General features: G+C 41.2%; 1 protein-coding gene across 3 annotated transcripts; it reads right to left on the bottom strand.

The window, feature by feature from the left end:
• Window positions 1-1469: 1469 nt before the first annotated feature.
• Window positions 1470-26593, bottom strand: LOC110991238 (peroxisome proliferator-activated receptor gamma-like). Of its 3 annotated transcripts, none has more exons than XM_022256531.2 (8): window positions 26475-26593; window positions 14251-14488; window positions 12269-12345; window positions 10747-10897; window positions 9839-10047; window positions 8173-8438; window positions 5514-5698; window positions 1470-4635 (listed from the first exon to the last, which is right to left on the bottom strand). In XM_022256531.2, the coding sequence occupies exons 2-8, from the start codon at window positions 14459-14461 to the stop codon at window positions 4382-4384; spliced, it is 1353 nt and encodes a 450-aa protein (XP_022112223.1). In that variant the 5' UTR covers window positions 14462-14488; window positions 26475-26593; the 3' UTR covers window positions 1470-4381. The 3 variants fall into 3 exon arrangements, with proteins under 3 accessions (XP_022112223.1, XP_022112225.1, XP_022112224.1); XM_022256533.2 differs by lacking the exon at window positions 26475-26593 and adding an exon at window positions 18809-19029; XM_022256532.2 differs by lacking the exon at window positions 26475-26593 and adding an exon at window positions 18545-18802.
• Window positions 26594-27177: the final 584 nt, after the last annotated feature.

Raw genomic sequence — 27177 nt, 5'->3', positions numbered from 1 at the left:
TCGAAGCCACGACGTAAAAATGTAAAATTGCTGACAAAGTAAATTCAAAGCCAATGCTATTAATACCAAGAGCGATTTTCTTCAGTGACAGTAAAGCAAGGGCACAGATTATTAGGGCAAGAGCCTGCATATCTTTTGCAAACAAACAAGAATGCCCAAATACAAAGTCATCAGGTTTTTTCTTTTTTCTTAAGACGATTTGTCGATAGAGGGCGCGCTGGCAATGACCAGCAATTCAAGCTAGGCGATAACTCCCAATAACATAATTTTATAGTTAGATCCTGTTTCCAGACCAAAAGGCTCCAACTAAATGGGGTCTGGTAGCAACATTCATGTGACCAAAACAGGGGGAGTCCTTCTCCTTTTGTGAAAGTTTCGGAACTGGTCCTTTATTTTCCAGACCTACGCTGAGTTTTAGTCAGTTGCCTTGTTTCTTTGATTTACCTTCATGTGACGTTCCATATCTTTTTGGAAGCATACTTTTGCACATCGTTTGACGAACCACACTCTTGGAAAACTGACAAGCGCACACCGAGTAAGTTACAAGAGACCTCAAGGAATTGCGACGTGCGTTATTTTTACCTGTGGAAGATGTTTTGTCAGAGGAAAGTCAAGTCTGACATGTCACAGGGAAACCCCCAAGAGGAGTGAAGACTAGTCTCTTCTCAAGACTGGCAATAATAAGATTTTCCCATTGGAAGTACTTGGTGTCCCAAGACAGTTGTGTAATAAAAACACGCGACGCGTGTAGGCAATATGCACCCAAACGCGTAACGGTGGTCATGGCTATTAGACATGGTGCAGGAACCATTTCCGACTGAAAACAAAGCCATTAACAGCCAGGCAACACTGATTGATGAAATGACACAAGAAGGCAGAGCAGAGTCTTGGAACACAAAATACCCAACTACTTTCCTACACGCACAGAAAATGTCATCCTCGGGCAATTTGCACAACGGCGGGTAAGAACAAACTTTATGCTACTCTAACGAAAAACGCTTGTGATTAAAAAACACCATGGCAGTCTCGGCCTATTTATGTATCGTGTCACCTGCTCAAACACCTCTTATGTATTAAATGAATGAGGTGGATCTTATCTGACAATTAGCCTGATTTATTACTTGTACATTGCATAGTATATCCTTGTCTGTGTATCACCCAAATTCCGACCTATGATCCTCACGAAAAACTCACTACATTATTGTAGGTTTGTCGCATTTGTCACGCTGTATCAAAGTACAAACTAAATGTGTTTTTACGTAAACAGTAAGCCGTTTGTGTTGCGTTATTTTGTTTTATAACACTTTAATCGCTGAAATCGAGTCTGCGATTCCCTTCCATGTCGCTCATTTTGGGACTCTATATCACTTTGTTTCATTTACACGGAGCAACACAGTATAACTGAGCATAAACCGTTCTTTAAAAAGTAGCACAATTAATAAAAGAATCCACAGCAAACAACAAAAATATCAAGACTTGAAAACTACGAGCTATGTTTTATTTATAAAACTGCATCTGTTCTGAAGCTTAATTGATATATAAAACAAATCACAATTTTTATGAGAGTAAATTTTTTGACTCTATATTTCAGGTATAAAGTACGTAAAACGTGATATTTCTAGTAATAAAATCAATAATGACAGGGTAATTATTATCCCCGCTAAAAATACTTCTAATCAATAATTACAAGCAGTAATGAACATGCTCTTCTGCCCAAAATACGGTATTGCTTACAAGCTAACTTAACTTGTAAAAAGTATTTAAACAAAAATGAAAATGATAGATGAAAAAAAAATAAAAACTATAAATTATGTGTGTATGCATTTGGTTTTGACGTAGACCTTCAGCCCCAATTGGAATTGGAAATACCATTAAGTTAATGAGGCTTAGCATGGGATCGAGCATGTTTTTGCAAGCTGCTAAGACGTAAATGTTACTATGTACAACGTTCGATGTATCACATGTGAAAGGCTAATGACATGCACCGAGGGGCAAGTCGCTTGAAACACCTGTTGTGATACCAACCTAGATTCACTGAAGTCACTCTTTTGCAAGACACCACTGAAATAGAGGGGTATTCACTGTTAACTTCCAGCATCGCACCAAACCAGTGAATTGCACTGCAGCAAGCACCATCCGGGCACTCTCAAGTAATTTCAATGTCTCGCAATGAATTTGGATATCTTTGGGTAGTATTTACAATATATGTTACACGAATGTCATTGTAGTACGACGTAAAAAATCGCCACTGTGAATATTTTTCTAAATTTGAGGAGTTCACCAATTTAGCAACGCTTCTTTCCCTCAAAGTCCGTTCTTAGTTGTTCAGACTTTAATCTTTGACGGCACAGCACGTTCAAGAACACAATGTCTTGCTTGTTGATATCCGAAAATATCACATACAATCTCTGTAAAGATTCCTCTTTGAAAGGAGACTAACTTGATTCAATCTGAAAAGCCAAGGAGGCTGCATCAACCTCCTGGCTTAACAACCGCTTCAGGAGAAATTATGCCTTCAAACAAAGGCTTCGTGGATTGCCCCCTTTTCACGACTGGAGCTAGCAAAGGTCTAAATGTTTGAGGGGTGTAAGGGTATAGTGTGTGACCCGTCAAATTCTCGGCTTTATACAGCTCGTTGTTGGCAGAAAACTGCGCAGCATTTACTCCAATGAAAACGCACACACGAGAACACCACGCCTTCAAAAACAAACAAAAGGGGTGCCATTTAAAACGAAGCATCAACGAACAATTTCACCGAGACACATGCCAAACAATCAGTCTGCCACATAACATTAAGTCGTAAAGTGGTCAGTACGGATATACCAGGCAAGATAATGGGACGGAGAGGTACCCCCCCTTACGTGCCCAATCCCTATACACACTCTAGACTATTGTTACCTAACACATCCCCTCTAGAAGTCTGTAAAGAATTCCTGAGATTCCGATCAAACAATGACCAACACAAAGGGGGGGGTTCTCTCCGTCCCATATCTTGCTTCAAATGAGTACCGAAGGTTAAATAATTATCCATGTTAGCCCTTTACTGAGTTAATTTATCGTTGAAACAGAGAGACACACTGTACATTGGGAAACACTGATTTTAAAGATAAATTATACCCGAAACACAGATTTCAACGATAACGTTTTGTGGAAACACTTATTTCAACGATAATATATCACTGAAATGCAGAATTCAAGGATAACGCAGGCCTATCTTGGAAATATGGCATCATACATGAAACTCAACGACAGGGCAACTCGGAAATCCGGAAATCAATGATGCATCTTTAATGCCATATCTCAGAAACCGAGAATTCAATGATCATGACGTATATAAATTATTTCTAACGGAGGTACGGGCATCCATCCTTCGTGTTATGCAAATGGTTCAAGTCAGAATGGAAACAAGATGAATAGCAGTAAGTCTGCACAAGGCCTAGGCCGTTTCCAGACCCACAGTTTTAGAGGGGGGGGGGCAAAACCGGTGAGTAGCTTCCCTGGTGCACTTTTGCATCGACTAATCGCCCCGGCCACAATGTGAACTAGATGAAGCAGCAGCTTAGACACAATTTCCAGAGCAAAATGGCTCTGCCGGTATAAACAATCATCCTCCATTTAAGACACTTAATATCTTCAATTTGATTTAAAAAAACCTCATTTTGGGGGGACCCCCCCATATCCGCGCTTGGGTCTGAAACCTGCTGGTGTGACACCTTGTTTAGGAGCCACCCTACAATGGCTTCGCGCCGTGGGTGTATAGGCCTATATCGAGTATCGTCTGAATGTTAATCATTGCGAGATTCGAAAAAAGATGCATAATCTTTGAACTCTGAGTGTAATCATCACTAACTTCCGGATTTCCAAAATACATTATTGTTGAATTCCACGTTTCCACGTGTGCATTTCAGAGATATCTTATCATTGAAATCAATGTGTCCACAAAGAGTTATCGTTAAGTTCCGTGTTTCGGGGATAATTTCACAATTTTGAAATCAGTGGAATCCAGTGTATGTCTCTCTGTTTCAACGATAAATTAACTCAGTAATGCGGTAACACGGATGGTCATTTAAGCCTCCGTAGGTCAGGCATTTGAACGTACAACACATCTTCATCATAACAGACAACACACACAAGAAAACCAGAGAGAGGTGCTAAAATATTTCAGTCTTTCTGTCAACTTCAGAACGCAGATCCCTACAGGAAAACAAAAATTTAACACTGTTTCAATTGACTTATCAATATCTGCAAAATTACGACTCGATTTTTTCCCAACATGAGGACAGGGGTGCTTTTCGGACAGGAACAGGGCGCCCTCTTTCGAACGCTGCAGGAAGATCGAGCAAAGTTTGCACGCTGAGTCCTCACACGAATTCCCGCACCATCACGTGAGACGATACACCTCCTTCATGAGCGGACTAGGCTGGACGGGCAGCTGGCCGTCGAACATGGATATGATGGATTTCATCTTGTTGATCTGCTCCGGCATCACGTTCCGTAGCAGCGTCAGCAGGTTGAGACAGCGGGCTAGGATGTTGCGCTTGTGAGGGTGGTTCCGGGCCAGCTCCACGGCCAGGGCCTTGACCAGCTTGTGCTGGAACCGCTCCACAGCCTCGGTGTCGGTCAGCTCTTCACGGTCTATTCGTTGGCAGTTTCCATTTAGAGTCGAAAAAGGAATTTTAGAGAAAAAAATGAGACCAATATAAAGTTGCAGAAGAGGCCAAAACCCGTGCGGTATTCGTCTACAGATATGGGCCGCACGGCCCAAACCCTGTGGACTGATCACCCACTCACAGCGGCCAAATATGAAGGTTAACAAGAAACAAGTTACATGGAAGTGTTGATGCATCCTACATGCTGACGGCAGTTGGACAGCGTGAGGAAGACAATCTTTGCTGAGCCAAGTAGTGCCATATGGAACATTATTAAGCAGGTTTTACATTGAAATAGTTTACTCTGAGCTCTGATACATAAAAAGCCAAAATTTAACAGGAATTTGTGACGTTTAGTTGAAATTCGTCGAGGAGTCTGCCCTTGTCGCGATCTTCGACACTGCATGAAGTACAGTGTGCTACAGAACTTGTTCGTTATAAAAAAACACACAGCGACTTAACACAGCAACTTTGGCGGCATGCAGACTTCGGGCGCAATACCACCAAATCTCAGCTTTCCGTTTTAGATGGTTCTGGAAAAGGAAATGTGTCTACATTCACAGTATTTTGCATTCCTTCTAGATCTAGATATGAAGATCTAGAAGAAAGAAAGTAAGATTTCCTTATGGATAATTATTTCAAGGTCAAAAGTCAAGGGGCAGCTCCAAGAGGGCGGAAAGAGAAGGAAATAATTAGTGGCGCCCTCATACGACCACCACTACATGGAAATACCGGGATAAATCTAAAAGTGACATATTTTCCAACGCAAAATAACTGCAAAATAATAATGCCCTTGAGTTGATGCTTGTAAATCATCCTGTGAGGCCTGAGGCTGTGATCGGGACATCCAACCGAAAGGCATACCTGGCGCCACGAGAATAAGCAGCGTGAAGAGTGCCTTCTCTCGCCCGATCAGTTTCAGCGCATTGAACCGCGTGATGTACGTGAAACTGGGCGACTGGATGTCCATGCGCGTGCAGATCTCTTCCATTCGCTGTTCCTGGACAAAGGTGTTGTCTTCGGGGAATTGGATTATCCCTAGGTGGTACCTGTGTCAGATAAATACCCAATCATTGTCTATCAACAGCGGAAACAATCAATCAATCAATCAATCATCAGTGCAGTGCATGTATCAGATCACTGTATATAGCCAGCAAGTAACTCGCTCAAGGTTTTGCACATTGTATTTTGCATTTCTGAAAAATAGCCTCCAGTCCAGGTTCGTTTTACCGTGAATTACAAATCTTACGGGGCCATCTAATCTTGCTAAGAAGAGTGGCAAGATCCAGTCTGCTTTTTAATGGATCTCCCCATAAAGTGACGGCAAAATTATTCAGTAATTAGTGAAAAGTCTACAATTACAGGATTAAAGGTAGGGGACAATAGGTACCCTAGTTCAGGGGAATTATACAAAAATTTGCTCCACGTGAAATGGCCTGTAACAATCGTGGTTTGAAAGCTCACTGCGACCCGGGTTTTAAAGTCTCGGGATCAATTTCCAGTGCAAGCGTAAGTTGAGATTGGGCATCAAGCGATCGCGACAGGAGGCCACTAAACAAGAGCCAATACACAACAGTGCAAAACTGGACAAAATATGCAGGAGCCTTTTTCGAGCAGTGAATATTGGTTTAGTTCATCTTTTCCTGTAAAATTAATCTTGACATTCTTCCTGGGGTTTTCACAAGAATATGAAACACAATATTAAGCCAGCGTTGAACTAAACGCCATCCTGATGGTCATTAGCTTGCAAAAACTTTTTACAGCCAGATTCGCGAACTTAAAAATCTGGTTCGCTGTGATTTTATTCTGTCACGGCGATTTATTGCGTGAACAAAAGGCCAGTTGATATTCGAATAATGTAGAATTTAGTGGGGTTTAATGGTGTCGATAAAAATCAGTTATGACGTGTCAAGGATCGATACTGGATTTAAATGACAATGTTGCATATCATTTTTGAAAACCTTAGTACTTTAATCTTCAAATGTGTGTCATTACTAACGCCCATTGCATATCGTGACGTATATCTTCAGGAAAACCCCTACAAGAACTTTCAAAGGTTTATGTTGCACTCTATGTTGGCAACACGCGGTGAGGCGTCTCCATGTGAGACAACGGCATGCACAAGTATCGAACACTGCCTCTTTTGATCAAAATTCGAGGCCGTAGTCGCAAGAGACAGGACCGGATTATGGCCACCCGTCATGCGCTATCCAATATAATCCCATGTATTAACTATGTGAGGGATGTCATGCATGTTGTACATATAATTGTGAGTATGCTGGTGTGTAGCAACAGCGCCATCATGCGGTGGCAGAGGCATTCCTCATGTTTGCCGTCGCCTCCGCTGTTGGCCTGTCTACTACTGAAATTAAATTGGTAAATTTCACTCTTCTTGGGCTTGTAAATTTCTTGTAAATCATCGAATGGGTTTCCAGGGGAGTAGAGAAATTGTTAGACATCGTGGGAAGGGTATAAATACATTATTTTATGGGTAAATTGGGCAAATGGTTTTGTTACTTTCGAGCGGTAAAATAATGGCGGCCTTAGAGCAGTGTGCTCAGACAAGTCTGGTTTGCATATACATGTATGTATACATATATCGGTATCGACGTTAATGGTGCCGAGATCAAAACTTTGAGTAGGATCTATGGTGGAGTAATTATGTGGGTTATGTAGTTTAGATCATTTGATTGAAGGAAGTTACTGGTTTCGCATAAGTGTACATTACTTGCATGTACATGTACAGGCACGTGTTGGGCAAATTGTGACATGTAAATTAATGAGACGGGCACATGCACTTGAGGATTAAGTGACATGTAAATCCCTTGCTTATTGGAGATGATTATTGCTTTAATTTTGAAATTGTTTGGAATGAATGGGCTTCAATTATATTAGATTCTATCTCTAACGTACACAGAAATTAGAGAGTAATCTTCCCAGTACTTGAGGGACATTGATTTATAGTCGTTATTCCAATGTACATGTAATTTTAGGATTGGATAATGACAATAGGGTGAAATCTTTGTTATTTCCATCAGGAGGAAGTCCATAGTGTGAATTTAATTTTCTTGGCCATTAATCAATTTGGAAGGATGAGTAGATAAACCGTTTTTCCAGACATTTTCCAATTTCATCATTTTAGGGTCAAACTGTGCCATTCCAATACATTCAGATTATACATGTATAATTCCTGCCATTCACCTAGAAGGAACAATTAACTTAAGTTGTGTTTCTTTTTCTTTATTTCCTCATGTTTGCCGTCGCCTCCGCTGTTGGCCTGTCTACTACTGAAATTAAATAGCAATAACACCAGCAGAGATCCGAGCCCAGGGTGTTCTGGTGTGTCTGTTCATGCGCACCCCCCACCAGATAGCGCCCCTCCCACAACTACATTGATACATCGGCAGTGCCGGATGAACACACGTGATTGAGCGCTACAACTGGGTCGCTGGAACAACGGCCAAAGGTAATCGCAAGAGAAATCTACCGTAGCAACACACGCGGGAAACGATCGAAAACGTACCTCTCGGCGTTAAAGGTAAGTGCAATCTCGAAGCACGACTCTCTGAAGAGAATAAGCTGATCCTTGGCCGACAGCGACCGGAACTCCGGGACGTTCTTGAGGCAGCTGGCCATCTTGTGGATGCCGATCTCCGAGGCACACGACAGGTGCCGGCTGACGTGGAAGGGGTTGGTCAGCTCCCGGGGCTTGCCAGCCAAATTTTCCGGGGAGATGCTCAGCGGGGTGATTTTGAAGACAATGCCCGTAGGGAAAGTCACTTCCATCTCCTTCAGAGAGTTAAAAATGGGTCATTTTTGTTACATGCTGTTTTCAAAGTTTAAATAAGCAATTTTTGAGTTAGATTGAAATAAACTCTGGTACACTGAGTTAATCTGATTGCACATAAACATTACAGTTTGAATTCCCCAGACTAAAGACACTATTGCTATGTCTCGTGATTCAGGGCATGTTTATGCATGGCCACTATCTCTAGAATGGAATGGTTCTTCTGTGCCCTTCTTACCAATTGAAAAGAGTGCACTGGTGCAAAGCATCTCTTATGTAACTAGGCGTGACACGTCGGATGTGCACCTCGAAAGAGCAAAAACCTATCTGATCCAAAAACATTTCTGAAAGCTCTCAGATCCAGCGGCTAAGCTCACAACGGCCAGAGATTCTATTGCCACGTCTACTTGCAATGTCTAATCTCGACCGCAAACTAACGTACCTGCGATGGTCGTGTACCTTGTGTAGTGGGCGTGGTTTAAACTGAAGTGGCGTCACACTTACGAACCAGATACTCCATGTACTGTGTCGACTCCGCGGGCGCGCGCGAGCAAGTTCAACACAGAGAGCCTCGGTTTCGATGCAGATATCCGCAGACGGCTCTAATCTTAAATCCCTCTATAAGGCTGTTTTCCAATACTCAACTTTGTCTCCGTCTCAGGCTTCGTTCCCAAAACCAATCCCCGATTGTGGGCCTGAAGCGTTTAAATTACATTGAATTACTGTAATTTTTTGGCTTTCTTGCATCTTATTTTACGTTCTGTAGCACTATTAGACTGATTACTTATTGTTCACGTGAATTTAAAGAACTCAGTGTACCAGATTTTAGTTAAATTTAACTTGTAAAAAGCTTATTTTGTTTACAAAGGGGGTCACCTGTCCAATCTGACAAACTTAGAGGCGGTATCATTGAAATCGCGTAAGGCATAACAGGTCGGTCGCATTTGAAGCAAGATATGGGACGGAGAGAACCCCCCCGGCCTTTGTGTTGGTCATTGTTTGATCGGAATCTCAGGAATTCTTTACAAACTTCTAGGGGGGATGTGTTAGGTAACAATAGTCTAGAGTGTGTATAGGGATTGGACAGGTAACGGGGGTACCCCCTCCGTCCCATATCTTGCCTGGTATAGTCGGTCGTGCACCTCAACAGAGCAAAACCAAAACAGAAATGGGTGTATTATATGGCTGCCTCCGAATTGACTAGAGCTGGACATAACACCAATGGCAGCCGCCGCCCTCGTGGCAATAGCCACGTCCCGTAAAAAAACGGTGTGCCATTGCCAGCCGATTTTCAGACACGGTCCTAATATGCTAGTTCCGATTAATTCGCTTTTCCAAATCCAATGCGCACATCTCAGTCTAAACTAGATCGTCGAGGAAAATCTGCCTACTGACTGCATACCTGGTTGACATACATACGGAAGCCTTCAATCTCCTTGTCGGATTTTTCCCCCTCGAAGTGTCTGGCATAGTTCTCGTACACCCGCTCCACAAAGAGCCGGTGCTCGCGCTCCTCCTCGGTCTCGCTGAGTATCAGGTTTTCCCGGACGTGTTCCATCTCGTGCAGGAGTTTCTCCTTCTCAGCCCGCGGGACGCGCCCCATGCGAACGGCTTGGGAACACAGAACGAGACTCTTTAAAGAATCGATCGGCTACCTCGCTTTAGTTACACAAATAAAACAGCCTCTGAAACGTTTCCGTCTTACTTAATAGGGGTCATTGCTTTGTCGTATAGATTTTTTTTCACGTATGGCATACAAGATACTTAGAAAAAAAAGATACAGTTTGGATGAAAGATTTCGTATTCTTCAACTGTTAGAAGTATTATACACACAGGCCGATATGTTTGCCTATAAAGTATTGTTACAAAGCACCTGTAGATGTAATAACGTAACTTGTGCCCATATGCGAGGCTATTTTCCCGAAACATAAGCCAACAATCATTGCGATGCCTCATCACTGCCATGTTTTCACGACGAGAGAGAACTCGGCTAATTACTTCCCAGTGTTTGGTTGAAGATAATTACATGCTTTATTTAGGATCTGCGCAGAACACCATATAGACTGTTTTTAATTTCTGAGTGGACATCGAAGACCAACTTTCTCCAATTGCCTGAACGATAAATGCAAAACGGTTAAAAAGCTTCCAAGAAGCGAGTGGGGCTATGCTTAATAGGTCTAAATGGTAGATTCAAATGTCAGACGGATCTCCGCCCATTGCCTGTTGACGAACTTTTATACATGTACCTCCAAATTAAAGAGCAACTTCCTAGGCAACATTGGGGCCAACACAGAAACCCCAAACACTCACCCCCTGTCGACATTCCAAGTTGAAGGCATTTTTGGAAGCGACAATACTGGCATTTATTGCGCGATTTGATAGTGATGTCGCACGGTTTGGTCTCCCAAAGTGGACAAGGTTTGTACTCCAGCTTCATCCGCTGTGTCCGACGGAAGAACCCCTGCACAAATCAATCCAACAAGACAGATAACAACTCAACCCGAAACACAAAATGGCCACTCACTCCTTTTCTTCTGCTTGAATTTAGCGAAAAGGTTTCTATAAAACTTACACGCCACGGTAACATCCAAACACGGACAGGCCCAGCCCACAAAAAGTCAACAATGTCATGCAGTCTTAAGCGTTTTGTCTACAGGAAGATAGGTTAACACGACATCCGTATAACACTGTTCGTGCCCTGTTACGAGGATGTAACGCTGACATGCCGTCAAGTGAAGAGAAAATTTCAGCTTTTAGGGCCATGATAAAGTTTGTTTCTGTGACTCGGGTCTGTTACAACAGAAGAAAATGACGTAAGTAGCCTTTTGAAAGCCTCAATGCAGTGTTCAAGCACAAGAGGGCGCACTATAAAGTGGCACGCGAGGGAAGGTTTCAGTGACTAAACTTGGATAAAGACAGTTCGACCAACGTCACTTGAACGATGGATGAGAGGGCACCTTGGTATCGCTGGGTTACTATAATAGCCCCTTTCAGTACACCAAGAACCACTGACGTGAAAATAATTGTGCAATAGAATCAAAATGGGATTTCCCAAAAAAAATTAGACTACGGTCGTTCGAGTGGCATTGTACTGCACTTGCGCAATGGTAAACTGAGAATCGGTCGACCTGAAGTCGTAGCTCGAACTTGAATTTGTCCCTGAGACTGAGATGACATCCAAATCTGCGACCGGCAATTGAAAATGCATGAATCCCATGGAAATAAAGGGCTAGTAGCTATTTTCTATCGATACGTGTATTGTTCCAAAAATATTAGATTTGGGGGTTTGTTTTATTTCGTTCTGGTTTCTTTGGGGGCGGGTTCAATTCATGCAGTTTCGGCGAGAATTTCATATGACCGGGTATGTTGACTTTCAACCAGTCTATTTTTTTTTTCTCAACAAATATACTAATCAGACCCCAATGGCGCTCGTGATGTTTACAAAGCAATGATAATAGTCGATGGGCGCCCTTCGGTCGACTATGCCACATCAAAAGTGCCCTTTGATCTTCTGTGTAGAGGCAAATTTAATGCACGGCAAAATTAAAATGAGCGTGTGTATAGCCATCGACATTTTCCGCGCCGCACTTCGAATCTTTCTAATTTTTCATCTTTAGTTCTGTTCCAAACAAAACAATCTGAGCACACATGCGGAGTGCCTGAACTGAGACATGACGTCACACGTTAAAAATGTTCTATGGTTTCCAGTGAGCGTTACTCTGTAGTTACTAACTAAGCTACTCGGCCTATACGCGAGACAAAACTGTCAAGACCAAATCCTGCACCCGCAAATGACTATGTCCAGGCCACAAATATTTCCAAGATAATTTACCTTGCATCCTTCGCAAGAATAGACACCATAGTGCATCCCGGAGGCCTTGTCGCCGCATATTTGACAGCGAATGATTTCTGAAAATCAAACAGGATCATTTCATCAGCATCAACAACACCAACCCCTAACACTGTGAAAAGTTTGATTTCAAACAGAAAGACTGCAGTCCCTAGCTGAGGACAGAAGATCTTTATGTCGATATAACTCAACTTTTGCTTGCGTATGATTTGAAATGTCTTGTGTAAACAGATTCAGAAAATGCTTCCGAAGTCAATTCTTACAAGGACACAATGTAAGAGTTTCAACTTTCTGACAGTCCAGGTACAATGGCATTAGCACTAGGTCTGAGCTGAATACACGAATACTCGAATATTTGATTTCATTTCAGGTTGAACATTCGATACTCAATTATCCGACCTGACTTAGCCACAATTAGCATGTACATGTACACGCTTCGTGCAAATTTACTCCATCGCAACATCCTCACAAAATAGTGCTCTTATATTTAAACATCCGTCTCCCTGTTTTCTCCACAGGGCAAAAAATCATTCCGAATAAAAAAAATCACTCGTTAAGCCAAGATTTCACTCCATCCACCGTTGGAGTGAAGTGTTTTGAAACTTTCTAGCGTATGCACTCTTTGGAAGGTCGGTTTCTGAACAAGACCATCCTGGTCTATACACAGCAATACTGCAGTCTCTGCAGTGTATTACTAAATGCCCTACTCAGAGGTAGTTTGTATATTAAAGCAAGAGACAATCGCGACAGGGTGTTAATCATAATCGCTACAGTAACGGCAATGCGTCATGGTAGTTCTTCTGGGAAAATGTGCCCCTGTTGATACGTTATACGCGGCGCAGTGACGTCAGACACAAGCAACACATGTACACGACATCGGTAAGGGCTTGCATATGAGCGATATTTCACTATGATACTGTACACGATATTGAATATGAGCATACAACAATTTCCTCGTTCGCCACTGAGTCAACCACTTTGGATTGAAGTCCAAAATATGGCATGAAGTAGAAACTCATACAAGCCATTTTCCGATGAGTAATTAAATCAACAAAGCACTGCGATGCAGATCAAACTTGAAAAAGTGGTTCGGGAAAAAACTCGTTTTCTATTTGGCATTTTATTTTCTACGAAATGGATGCTGGCTGAATATTACATACCAGGACACAAAAACACGTGTACAGCATGTAAGAAACAAAACCGTATACAGGAAAAAAGGAAGCCACATTTTGCTAATCATTTGCATTAAAGCGACACAATAACCTGTGTCTTCTCAAATGATCGGGAAGTTTCTGTTTTGCGGGGTGTCACACAAAACTGATGTACTGACCAGATTATTTAAGAATATGGAACATCACGGCGCAACATAATGAAAGCTATAATATCTTCAGCGCGTATGTACACTACCTTTGCATTTTTTTACTGGGCTGGACTGATAAAATAAGTACAATAATTTACTTGACTTGAAAATGCACATGAATTCTGTGGCCCCATGCATGAACCTGATATGCCACACAGACAAGAAACTGAGAAAAATCTAGTTAAACTTTTTGCTTCTTGGGATTTTCTATTAAGTCAGAATAATACCGCCCTCTATATTTCAAAAAATAGGCCACCCTAGCTCTTGATATTTTTAGCAAATAAAGATATGACATTACTCTACACATTCATGCATCTAACTCAAAAAGTTTCAAAATATGGCATATCAGGTTCATGCATGGGGCCACAGAATTACCGAAGAACAAATTACTAACCTAAATTTCTGGTCAACACTATTGGGTATAAATGACACAGACGTATATCCGCGGCTATACTAGCCGAGCTAGACAGTTGTAAGTGCGAGTGTAACAAGCAATCTTTAAACGCACCTATGCTAGTACTTTTCTAAACCTACGAGTAGTCAAACATTAAACTCAAATCCTGGCTTAAGTTTGAAAAAGATGACTTGTGCCGGGGTGACTCACCACTGTAATTGAATGTCTTATTTGCTTCGTCCGAGGAATCATCCGAGTTGGATCCTAGTGTCTCCGAACCCGACGGGTACGGGCTGCCATCGTCAAAGTCGCTCTTAAGTCGCTTCTTCGAAGGCCCCTCCCTCAGTAGGTATCTCTTGAACCGAGAGGCGACCAGCGTGTCTGCCTCCTTCCTCCTACAGTCGTCGATGGTGACGGACATTATTGCAGATTGAGTGACAAGTTGTCACTAAAGGGAGGGTTGAAAGAGACTGTTAAAGCACAGCTAGCCAGGCCGACAATGGAGTCAATACGTGCAAAAGCACACGGGGCATTGTTTTTTTTCTACAAAACGTAACGTTGCGCATGACGTCAACTTTCGCCGAATTCTTTGTTTCTCTTCTCCACTGTGCTTCGGATGTTGGTGGGTTTTAAAATGATGCAGTTTCGCAATTCCATGGGAAAGTGGACATGACACTAAAATTTCAAGTTTAATCACACTGCAAAGAAAGTAGCAATTATGCATTGTTTCATATGTTGAAGTTAAAGAAACAAAAAGAATATCAATCGGTCGAATATTTTGCAAAATACAGTTATAAACGCTGAAGAGATTTTTTAGTCATCCAAACTGCTAAAATATAGGCTTAACTGAATTTGTATTTCTGAAATTGGTAATAAAATGCAAGCATTTCTATTAATTCTCTTTAGAGTAGTAAATTGGGTCTACTTCAATCTCTTGAAAGGAATTTCCACACCACCTTCCAAAATATTTCATCACTTCACAAAGAATTAAGCGTTTCGGTCATGTAGTGCGAGTTACCAAAACAATATATTTTTTTCATTCTGAAGAAATTATTAGAGGTAATTTGTTGGCTTTGATAATTTTCTAAACTTATCACACCTTGATTCTCTAAGCAAGATGTTTGCCAAAATAAACAGTGTCATCAGTTTTATAAAATGTCATCAAAAAGTGTAACGCGAGTTATATCGTCTACAAACGCAAGATTCCACCGGTATGAGCAATTTTAGACCCTTAACTGGGCTAGGGTGTGCAGAACACACTCACATGCAATGTTATGCAGACTGTGAGGCACTGAAACAATAGAGGGCAGCCTAAATGAACTCTGCCTATTGCGCAATATCAGCATGAGCACATGCCACATTCTCCGGGCTTTCAGTTTCAGTTTTTGCTCCAATAAAACCCAATGTTTATCATCTGAATTACTGTTCCAGCATCAAGATAAAAGAGAGTGATTGTAGTTTATTAATTTGTACATATGATCCTTGAAAAGAAAGAAAAGACCGAAATATTTATAATAGTCCTAGGCCTACATGTATGTCAAATAAATGTCAATGGTACAAGTATACATTTCCTCTTATTGTACTTCAGACCTTAATATTTACAGTGACTTCACTGCGCACTGCAAGCAATGATTTTTTCAATCCTACATGCTAGTATGCTGACACAACCATGTAAATTAACACTCTGAATGTATGCTATCATGAAGCTACGCATGTACATGTAGGACGCCACTTGTGGTCCCTGACTCCCCCCCCATACAAAAGACATTAGATCTATTCAAATTATGACTTGCAACAATCTATGCAATGCCACAGCTGTACTTAGGACTTATACGTTCTTTTGTTACAACTGTGAATAAATGAAGTCAAATAATGTTTTTTTTTATTTAATTTAATTTTTATATTAAATTTTTAAGTCTAACTTGCTTTAATCTTCCCAAACATAAACTGAACGTCGGGTGGAATTTAAAAAATAAAACTAAATTTACTGTAAAGATATTTTGTTTCATTTCCCACAGAAAGACAACATGCCTCCAACATCTGCTGAGAAGCAAAACCCATACAGACAATGCCTAAAAGCTACTGGTCAGTAACGATGAATTCAAAGCACGCCAGGAAGTGGCTTCCAAGAAATGTCGTGACCTTTTTTTTTTTTTACAATATAGGTTTATAAATAACATAATTGTTCTAGATGTATTTATTTTATTATTTCCAAAAGTGTGTAAAATCTGTAAAAAAAAAATACTGAATATAAGATGCAGAGCTATCCAAAGAGGTATGTGCCATCGATTTGTGCCAGACTGTTTGAATGGACATAATGTAACGCGAGTTACCGACATATGCTCTCTGAATTTACCTATTTATTGTTTGTCAACTTTGACATGGTTAACTTGCAAGTCATAACCCATTGTCAATTCAAGGTAGGAAAAGTCTTATCCAGATTGCCTAGTATGAGGAGACTTTACAAAAGAGGCTTTCACAGAATTCACCATGTCCTTTTTTCGTAATGCGAGTTACCGAAATTAAACGATTCCAGAATCTCAAAATGTTTGTCCTTTTTTCTAAATTCATTTAGTTGGTCAATGTCTACTCTACCACAGTGACAAAAAGAAACTTGTAGTTGCTAACAATTACTGAGATATCCATGTAGTAATTTTTCTCATCAGTCCCCCAGTTTTGCTCTTAAAATCTCCCCTCCATTGTCTGCAACTCTGAAACCCGCAGTGCATGTCATAGGGACTGATTTTTGTATACCGGCTTTCAACGGTCTATCATCGTCAGATTATAAACATTCTCTGTAAATCGACGATTTTCATGATTCACCGACCCTTTGCAAGTAATCTCAGAAAGGCAAACCTTGATTCTCGTATCTAATTACCGAGACAGAAAGTCCAATCTGTGTTCTTATTCCTCCGTGCTTACACTAAGTCCATTGAGGATGTTGAGTTCCATCCGAGAGAATACGCATATTTAACAATTCCCATCTAATCACCGTTTTCAGAATTTAATTATATATACGTTCATGGGGTTAGCCCTCTGCAGTTTGTCAGGTTATGATCATAAATGTATTTAACTCTTGAAATTGTTACTTTAAAACAAATCCACTTCTTCGGAGAGAAGTTAGTATTACATCTTAAAATTCTTCCTTACGTCAATACCCATCATCTGTAGTAGTTATTAATCTGTTTTATTAGCCGTGAAAATCCACATGTTGATTTTACTTGTTAACCATAGTGTACTATTTTTTACAGGGTTCAAGGAACAAGCCAATTTTGGACATTTCGAGGGGATAAATATCTTTTTAAACAAGCTATCGATTAAAGTGGACCCACCACAGTGATACCGAATTTATCAGACAAGCAACATCGTGCAATTGAAACTCACATTTTACACGAGTACTCGAAATGGGACTAGAAAGATACTGTGGGACTGTGCATGTGCTACATACGCACTTTAAAAAAAAATAACGGGAAGTCCTCTCTTGTGCATTACAGATTATAATTCGAAATATACTGTCGCAACTGCTACACTCAGGTAGTTTTACTGTAAATATACTCTCTCAATGCAAAAGAGTGAAAATCTTACTCTCCAAAAGGAGCGAGTCTCGTATAAAACCTCCCCAAAAGAGTGGAACCAACCTAAAACAAAAAAGTTCAAAATAAAACACTCCGAAAGAGTGAAGTTTCCACTTTTTTAAGGAGGCACATGGGAAACAATTCCATCAAAGAATTGTCCTTCACATGGTTCTTGACTTGGAGTGATTTTCAAGCTGTCAGAAGTGGTTTCACTCTATGTGGCTTTCGCTCTGAACTTGAAATGGTTTTAAATGGGTCTCGTTCTTTTGGAGAGTGAGTTTTTCAATCTTTTGCCTTTAAACTACTAGAGAATACAAAACACACCCTAACTCCGTTTAGCGAAGCCAAAATGTGTAAAAAAAATAAAATACAGGTTGGTCAATTCGTTGTGAGTTTTTGCCATCCAGTGTCAATCTGAAACAGTTCTTTCACAAAACAGTAAGGTTTTTTATGTGACTTGTTTGCATAGCAGATTGGAATGGGTCGATACCAATGGTCAGCTTTAAATAGAGCTAGTACAATGGCCTTTGTTCGTTGTCAAGATCAGTTATTTACAAGCAAGCCACAATCACTTCATATGCACTCCCATTTACTCGAGTTCGCACCCCTGGAGGCCGGAAGGCTAAATAATTATGCAGAGCCCCGAGTTTGAGCCCTTTGTCGACTTATCGAAAGGTGTAGTTCAAAGTTGTGAAACACAGGGTCTGAATATAAACATGACCTATACTTGTGATATACAATCGAACATGTGCCTTTGAAAGAATACATGTGCCTCTGTTTAGAACAATAAAATTGCTCAATCCCTCTGGTAGAGAGCATGAGATGTATAAGCCATACCATGTCCCTGGATCGTGAACAATCAGTTACAAACAGTTCGTCCCTGCATATCATGCGTATTCACTATGCTCATAACACAAAATGTAGCCTACCTGGTCACGACTCACTGTGCCTGCGAGTCACATAAACATGGCTTCACCGTTCATACTAACTGACTGGGCATAAATTCGGATTGCTAACCGAGGCAAGGTGTGGGGGCAAGGGCTGGTGAAGTTCGAGAGACAACGTAAAATCCAAAGTACAGCTTAACGCCATTCAACGTCAGAGGTGGAAAATCACAACATCGTGCGCTTGTATTATAACCACGCACTTACGAGTAATGCACTTTACACAATAAGTACTGTACATGTACGCACCCTCAACTTCCCCGTACTGCCTTCTCCATGCAGAGCGCTGCCAGGAGTTTGATAATTTCGTCTGTTTGCTTTCCAACACGACCCGAAGTTAACCTATGGACCTTCACATTTTGACCCGGAATACAGTGGCACGAGATATCTGAGTTCAATCCAGTTCGCTGTAACCTGCTTACACGCAGCCCATTATACAAAACGTTACAAACCGTGCTCCGGCTGAATCAATGACTACGCGTGGAATGTCATCGTCATCGGAAATTTTCGACGAATAGGGCAAGGGACAGCCGTGGCCAGGGGGTCACAGGATTGCGGGTTTGCTCATTCATTCTCTGACCCTAAAATGACGAATCAGGCCTTCTCTATGGAAACTGCAAGAGCCAACGGAAACAAACCGGGACGCATGTACATGTACATACGGAACGCCGAATGTACCAAAATATGATGTTACTCTGTGAAAGTAGTTTGATCGTGTCCTCAATCTATTATGTGATGTTGTCAAACCATTATGTGATGTCAATCCATTATGTGAAGTTGTCAATCCATTATGTGAAGTTGTCAATCCATTATGTGAAGTTGTCAATCCATTATGTAAAGTTGTCAATCCATTATGTGAAGTTGTCAATCCATTATGTGAACTTGTCAGTCCATTATGTGAAGTTGTCAATCCATTATGTGATGTTGTCAATCCATTATGTGATGTTGTCAATCCATTATGTGATGTTGTCAATCCATTATGTGATGTTGTCAATCCATTATGTGATGTTGTCAATCCATTATGTGATGTTGTCAATCCATTATGTGAAGCTGTCAATCCATTATGTGAAGTTGTCAATCCATTATGTAAGGTTGTCAATCCATTATGTAAAGTTCTCAATCCGTTCTGTGACGTTCTCAATGCGTCATGCGGGGAGCTATCCCTTTAAATAGCCCGTGTAGAATTATGTGAAGTAGTGAATCCCATTATGTGGTGTTGTCAGCGAATTACGTGTAGTCAAAGCATTATGATCCACCATTGTGGAGCTATCCCTGTGTAGGAGCTGTGGTAGTTTTCTTTGGGTACGGCCGAACCGTGGCCATGCAACACACTAGCAGGACGAACTTAAGCTTCACAAAAAAATGAACTAATGATAGGATCGCTATCAATGGGACTGTTGTAAAGGATGATGCAAGATTTGATCATAAGGAAAAAGGTACATGTACATACAATCAGAGCTGCGCAGAAGCATGGCGCATGTTAGTCATGTTCATCATTTAGCATGTTGTATCTGCATTCTAAATGTGAACATAAAAACTATATACTCAAGTGGCTTAAAAAGTAACCAAGAAACATTTTAATAGCTTGCAAGAGATTCAACCCACCCTTTGTCAGTATTTGGAAGATTAATTAAGGGGGGTGTAGCAAGATGTAACCAGATTGGACACTCAATAGAAGTTTAGACTTCTTTGGAGACAAACTTCAAAAATAAGATTAAGCCCTAGGCTCCTTCAAAAAGGTAGGACTTGTGTCAACCCGGCAAGTGCACTAAAACTGAGAAAGAGATCTCGCTTTTCTTTCTTCTGCTTTATGATGGCCTGCTACACGCGCGATGTCGAACGTCAGATACACGTTTTGAAACTCCGGCTCTCTGCACCGGTAAACCTAATGGGCCTGCAGGCAAGTTATGTGTTCAACGGTGATGGCAAGTGAGCGGCCTTGCAAAAGATCAATACGACTAACACACAACACTGAAATCAGGAAGCTCAATATGCACATACATAGGTATCACCACCAGTGAATTCCCTCTCCATGCTGGTCGCAAAAACCTAGAGTACATCTGCCAGCAGAGATCTCGTTCATGAAGCTGCATGCTTTACTACTTTTGAAAGTCCATGTAGTAAAGAAGTAAAAGTAGCCTTGTTGACGCTGATCCCCCACAAATCTCATTTACAACAGCAACCTTCTTGGAATAATCCTGAAACCATTTAAAAAATAAAGTCAATTGATTATTCTTTCAACTTTGCTCGCACAGACAGGTTTCCCTTGCTATTTTTTTTAAGAGAAAACGCCCCTTTTGAGACAAGTCTTGAAGAGCACTCCATTCAATACGGGCGTTTCACAATAGTGCGCCTCTAAGCGTTTGCAACGCGTTGGCCAATCACAACGCGCGAAATCTGTCGACCCAATGCGCATTTTGAAATGGTCGACAAATTTCGCTCGTTGTGATTGGCCAACGCGTTGCAAACTCTTGGAGGCGCACTATTGTGAATCGCCAATATTTAACACCGTGACGTAGAGGCGATATGAATACTTACGAACCTTCCCCATGAGCATATGTACATACTAGAAGATTTTTAATCAACCTGCCATGGTGTCTTGCCTTTAATTCTGGTTGTTCCTTAAACCTTATTTTGTAAATCTGTGGTCATCACTGAAACATGTTGACTGTTTACTGGCTAAAAATACTAACTTTTCTTGGAGTAAATACATGCACAACGATTGATATGAGAAAAAATGTACGATCTATTAAAAGGATTTAGTTATAAGTACAATGAAATAATAGAAAGTTAAAATTGAAAATCAGTCTTTTGAAATCTGTCTACAGCCCCCAAAATAATGGAACTATTGAGTAACCACTTTCTGATATAAACTCCTCAGCGCGGCTATAGATACAGGACATTCACAGATTTTTTAGATACCGCGAGTCCCCCCAAAAAAAGCTTTGCTTGTATTAAAATAGCTATCCATCGATATTGATCTTATCAAGGTGCAAAATGTTCACTAACGTTTTCCATTAAAATTCTGACAAAAGATGAGCAAATCAAAAATTTTTAACGTGGGCTTCGTGCTGCTTGTGTGCTGCTTGTCCACGTTTTGACCTTGCCCACAGAACTAGAAAGCTACCACGGCCCGTACACAGTGATAGTAGTAGTAGCAGTAATAGTAGTAGTGATAGTAATGGATTCACAATTTCACACAATGGATTCACTACTTCAATAATGGATTGACAACATCACTTAACTGATTGAGAACTTCCCATAATGGATTGAGAACTTCACACAATGGATTGACAACTTCACATAATGGATTGACAACTTCACATAATGGACTGACAACATCACATAATGGATTGACAACTTCACATAATGGATTGACAACTTCACATAATGGTTGACAACTTCACATAATGGATTGTCAACTTCACATAATGGATTGACAACTTCACATAATGGTTTGACAACTTCACATAATGGATTGACAGCATCACATAATGGATTGACAACTTCACATAATGGATTGACAACATCGCATAATGGTTTGACTACATCACATAACTGATTGAAGACACAATCAAACTACTTTCACTGAGTAACATCATATTTTGGTACATTTGGCGTTCCATATAAACTTTGGCATACAGAGTAACCATAGTCGCACAGTGTTCGCTAACTTGCGTCAAGCTAAGTAGCTCTATGCTAAGAGAGTGTTGCAGCTTGCATGAGCGAAGTTGAATTCGAGCAATAGATGTGGTCGACCAGTACTACTATAGTATAATGGCATAAGTTTCCATCCCACCGCTGCCACCAGTGTTGCGTTCCGTAAATAGCAAGTCGATGGTAGCATGGACTTTACTAGTGTCTTACGGGATGAGATATTTGGGTCAACAATTTATTAAGAGGTGGACGGGAAATAAGGGGTTTGGGTGACAGTCAAACTGCATTGTTGGTTTATTGCTCTCACTTTTCTTCCGTTCAATATGGGTTTGATGAAGGTGTAGCTTAACGTAATACAAAACATGAAAGGCAAAGTATTATAGAGAGGCGAAGTTGTATACAAGTGTAACTTAACTACGGTTTGGCAAGACTATTGGAAATGCAAGTCAGACGGTGTGGGTACGGTGCAGGTGTGTAGCATCGCACAACTAGGCTACACTCATCGGACGGGCCGTGGTGGGAGCTGTCCCGGACCACCACGGTGACTAGCAATAGGTAGACGGGGCCAGCGTCCGTAGGCCATGTACCGACCGCACTGCCGCTCAGACCGCAATGTGTTGAGCGCAATGACAGAATCGCCGCACTACATGTATGTACCATTGGCTCAGCGTAGAGACGGATCGGACTGGGGCTAGTTAGCTGGACCAAGGTGGCGACGGACACGGGGGTGTCTCGCCCGGCAACGTGTATTCGAACGTACTTTTGACAGGCCGCTACGACTGTCATCAGCAACCCGGGGCTAGTTCGTACCGCTCTCGCATCGGTCCAAGCTAAGCTAGCTGGGCAATCATATGGTTACATTTCTTCGCCATAAGAATGGTTGCTATCGCACTTCTCTCGGAGGGGTCCAACCGCCGCACTATACTCCGTTAGGTTTTGCTCTCGCAAGAAGGGTTTAGTCCACCGAATCTGACGGACGAGCTAGGGAAAATCTGCTCTATTTATAGGATTCTAGAGGCTTAGGAATTAATGAAATACGAGCGTCGCTGAACAGCTCAACCAATGAGCTCAACATGACTGCCTGCTAGAGTCGTGTGCAAGAATCTAACTTCGTGAGTGAAAAGGTAAAATACAGAAGAAGTCACGTGTACAAAGTGTAGAGCCGGGTGCGTGAAAGTGCTTACTTGGTCATCCTTGGTGAATAACTGACAGTTACAAAGTCTGAGGTTTCTGAACGTCAGCATTCCAGGGAATCTTACCATGCCCAACCATGCAGCCATGTAGAGGGGAATTTCTGACATGCCAAACTGAGCAGAGAAAACACAAGGACAAAGGAGTGAAGCGATCACGCCAGAGTACAGTATGAATAACTTAATACAAAATTAGCATCTCTGCTACATTTCCACAATGCATAGCTGAGCTAAATAAGAGACCCTGGGAATGCAAGGTACTAGAAAGAAAGACAAAGAGTATAACTAGGGGGCGCTAGAGTTCCAAAAAGATTTGCGGGTGCGCAACACTTACATCAGGTACAAAATACATGAAAACGTTTTGTAAAACAAATAAACAAATTCTGAATTTCTTTGTTTTTAACCGCCAGGGTATAGGAACAGACTTTAATGACTCGAGTCGTTGACTCGACTCTGGAATCCAGCTCAAGTCACATTTTTTGATGATTCAAGTCCTAACGGTTTCATATTACGCGGCGCGAGTCACCGCAAGCCAATGACTCGATTCCACTCGACCCTTGATCGTAAGACAACACTCGACTCAATTCGAGTCAAAGGCTAACAACACTCGAGTCCTAAACCGCGCGGTACTGTGGTTCCCACGGTATGAATTTAATGAACTAATCAGAGGAGATGTCAACACTATAGTAGGAATGAGTCGATTCGAATAATTCACTATTCGAATATTCGACCTTCAATTTGATCGAATATCCAAATATTCAGTTGTACTGATTGTTGATGAACAAACTGTATACAAAATCAGTTGCAATAACGCACACAATTGTAGATTATGATTAATATAATAGTTTCTCACATCAAGGAGTACCTAAAGCCACTTTTTAGCAAGATTCAAGAGATAAACAAGACTTCTTGCCCTGTTTAAAATTTCCATTCCTTTTAAATTATTTAATGAATGATTTACTTTTTAAATCATTGTAAGATTTCTAACACTTTTAGTTAGAATCTGCTTGAAACAAGTCTCCATAGTGCCATTTTTCTCATTTAAAACAAAAGAACGTTTTCCCTGTCTTTTCATGAATTTTGCATTTAAATATTCAAATTCGAAAAAATCATTCGAATATTCGACAATCGATCGAATAATCAGTCATTCGGATACTCGGCACAGCCCTATACTATAGACTCACGCGCGCGTTCTGAAACTTGACGTGGGTGCGCATTTTGGCATGTTATAACACCTTTAGGTTGAAAAAGCATTTAAGGTGCACTGTCCCAGGTAAATTCTCCGCCGGGCTGAGGCGCTAATAAGGTTACTTTTGAAATAAGAGTTTGTGCGGCCCAAGAAATTGTGGGATTGTGTTATTATGGCCAAGGATCAACTCCCTAGATAACGGGGCTCCCATTCGAGGGCAAAGCAGACAAAAATGCTATTGAAAAATTACCCTTAGAGCCTGAGAAAGTGGAGGGATGTCATTTGAAAAATGGCTGCTGACAGACTTGGGAACGTTCTTTGGGGGGGGGTTGTTTTGGTGGATAATTGGCCGACCTACTAAAATTTGAAACTGAATTGAAATCTGAAGGCTCCGAAAACACATTGTTTTTGTCTGAGAGGCCTAAGGGACTTCGGTTGCCCGCAACGGGGCTTTGAATTTTGTTGATTTTACACTGTTTTTAGTAGGGCTTGAATTAGTGCATTTCCTGGACTCTTTCGCTCACGCTGTGATTTTACAGTAGTGCACGCCTGACGTTGTTATCGATACCAGAGTTATGTAGGATTTCATTCTTGGTGTCAGTTCGTGCGCAAGGATTGAGCCATTTGCTAAAGCCCCAAATAAAGAGTTTCAGTTAAATTACTATGCTGTCTTCAATGAATAATGGGGTGTATTCTTTATATTATGGAAAATGATTTCCAGTGTTTAGATTTGGTTTTGATGTCAGCAAAAAAAATTCTACACATGAAATCATATCAGGGAAAAAACAGAAGTTTTTCTCGTTAACTGTCTACACAAGGAAGCTTTTATATCACTTCGATCTTCAATGATAAATTGCTGTCTTGAACGCATTCCTTCTTTCTTTTGATTGACGAATAAACACAGAATTACAACTCATATCGTTCTCGTATGAGCTTTGAGTGACCCGAATTGGCTTGCGCATAAATTTGACTCGGCTCGACCACATACTATGACTTGATTGAACCATCTTGATCCGTATGATGACTCAGAATGAGTCACTTCTTTAAAATGACGCAATGTTTACGTAGAGTCAATGATGTAATTACTCATTGCGACACTGAAGCTTCGTTTTTTATTACTGCAAAAAGGGGTCAACCACATAAAGACACGTGCATGAATTTAAAAGAAAATAAAAGTTTGTTTTTATTACACACACGCATCGGTGTTCGTCCATTACCGAAACAGGTTTGGACGAGAAATTTTGTTTCCCTACGATTCAATGTAGAATTTTCCCATAGTCTAAACATAATTCCATTTTCCTAAATGATGACCTATTTTTTCTTTCCAATGTCCAATGCGCCCATATCCCATACAACATTGCCTGGCACATTATTTGTCCCCGACACCATCTTCATAAAGTTGAGTGAGCCAACTGAAATAGGCGTCAGGTTACATGTGTCTGCGGCCCTATCGTGAACAGTTACATATTAAACTAGGCCTAATGATCGCAATTCGAGAAAACCATTATGTTTTGCGACGTGGTGTAATACTGCACTGAATTACGTGTAAAATGTTAAATGTTACTAAAGAGTCAAAATCGCGAGGATATAGATGGGAGGAAGTTGTGTCAGCAAGAGTGTTTGGGTCACTTGGGCAGAGCATCAAAAGCACATACTCTACGATGAAAAAGTTAGGAGCCATGTTTAAGTTCATTTTAATCCGAGCAACCGCGTAGGCCTAGTATTACGCTTCGTGAATGCGCATTGCTTATCTCAACTTCCGGATCTTTCCACCCAAACAGTCGTAATGTTGGTCATGATTGTGTGCCACGGTTTGGGAACTGATGTTCCCAGAGCATGTGCCACTGTCTGACACTTAATACGAACACTGAAGTATTACCTGCTAATACTTGTCATCTTTGCTGTTCACCCGTAAAAGCAGTAATGTTTTTCAGTCTCCACGGCCGGCAGCAAGCAACTCAGTTGGCTCGATCCAAACCGGACTTCATGTGCAGTTTACGTAGACTACATGGATTGCAGAGAAATTTTACCCACAATACTCGGCGGCGTAAACTTGTGAAAGCTAAAGCATTGCGTGCTTTCCGTCGCGACCGGTGAAAGCAATTGACTGAGTACGCGCGCTAAATCACGTGACCTAAAGTAAGAATCTCTCCCTTAGCAATCGGTCCTTATGGGGCCAGAAGTTTCGAACACGTCCTTTTACTCGCCCTTTTTGGTAATAGCATCCTTCACATATACCTATCTAACTCTGCCCACAATTTGAGCCTTGGCTGAGAGCCTCTACCTTGCATCGTTGCCCAAGCCTTCAGGAACTTAATACACATGAGCATGATGAGAGCAGGGGAAGATTGGGTTTGGTGTTTTCTAATAAGCACATTGATTACAGGAACAAATACGGAAGGTTTTCGCCTGTCTGCGACCCCCTACCCCTACAGGGCCCTTGGACAAGCTAATCCATTTCCATGTAAACTACACTGCCTGTTGCCTCTAATCACTGAGCCAATTTTGGTCTTCTAACAGCGTATATGCCCAAATGAAGCACGTCTGATGGCTCGTTGATGTCCATGGCCATACGCCGCACA

The sequence above is a fragment of the Acanthaster planci genome, linkage group LG03, assembly GCF_054643075.1.
Source record: "Acanthaster planci isolate LZ-2023a linkage group LG03, COTS_SCS, whole genome shotgun sequence".
NCBI lineage: Eukaryota > Metazoa > Echinodermata > Asteroidea > Valvatida > Acanthasteridae > Acanthaster > Acanthaster planci.
Note: the sequence above shows the minus strand (reverse complement) of the source record. Positions and strands in the feature narration are given on the sequence as shown.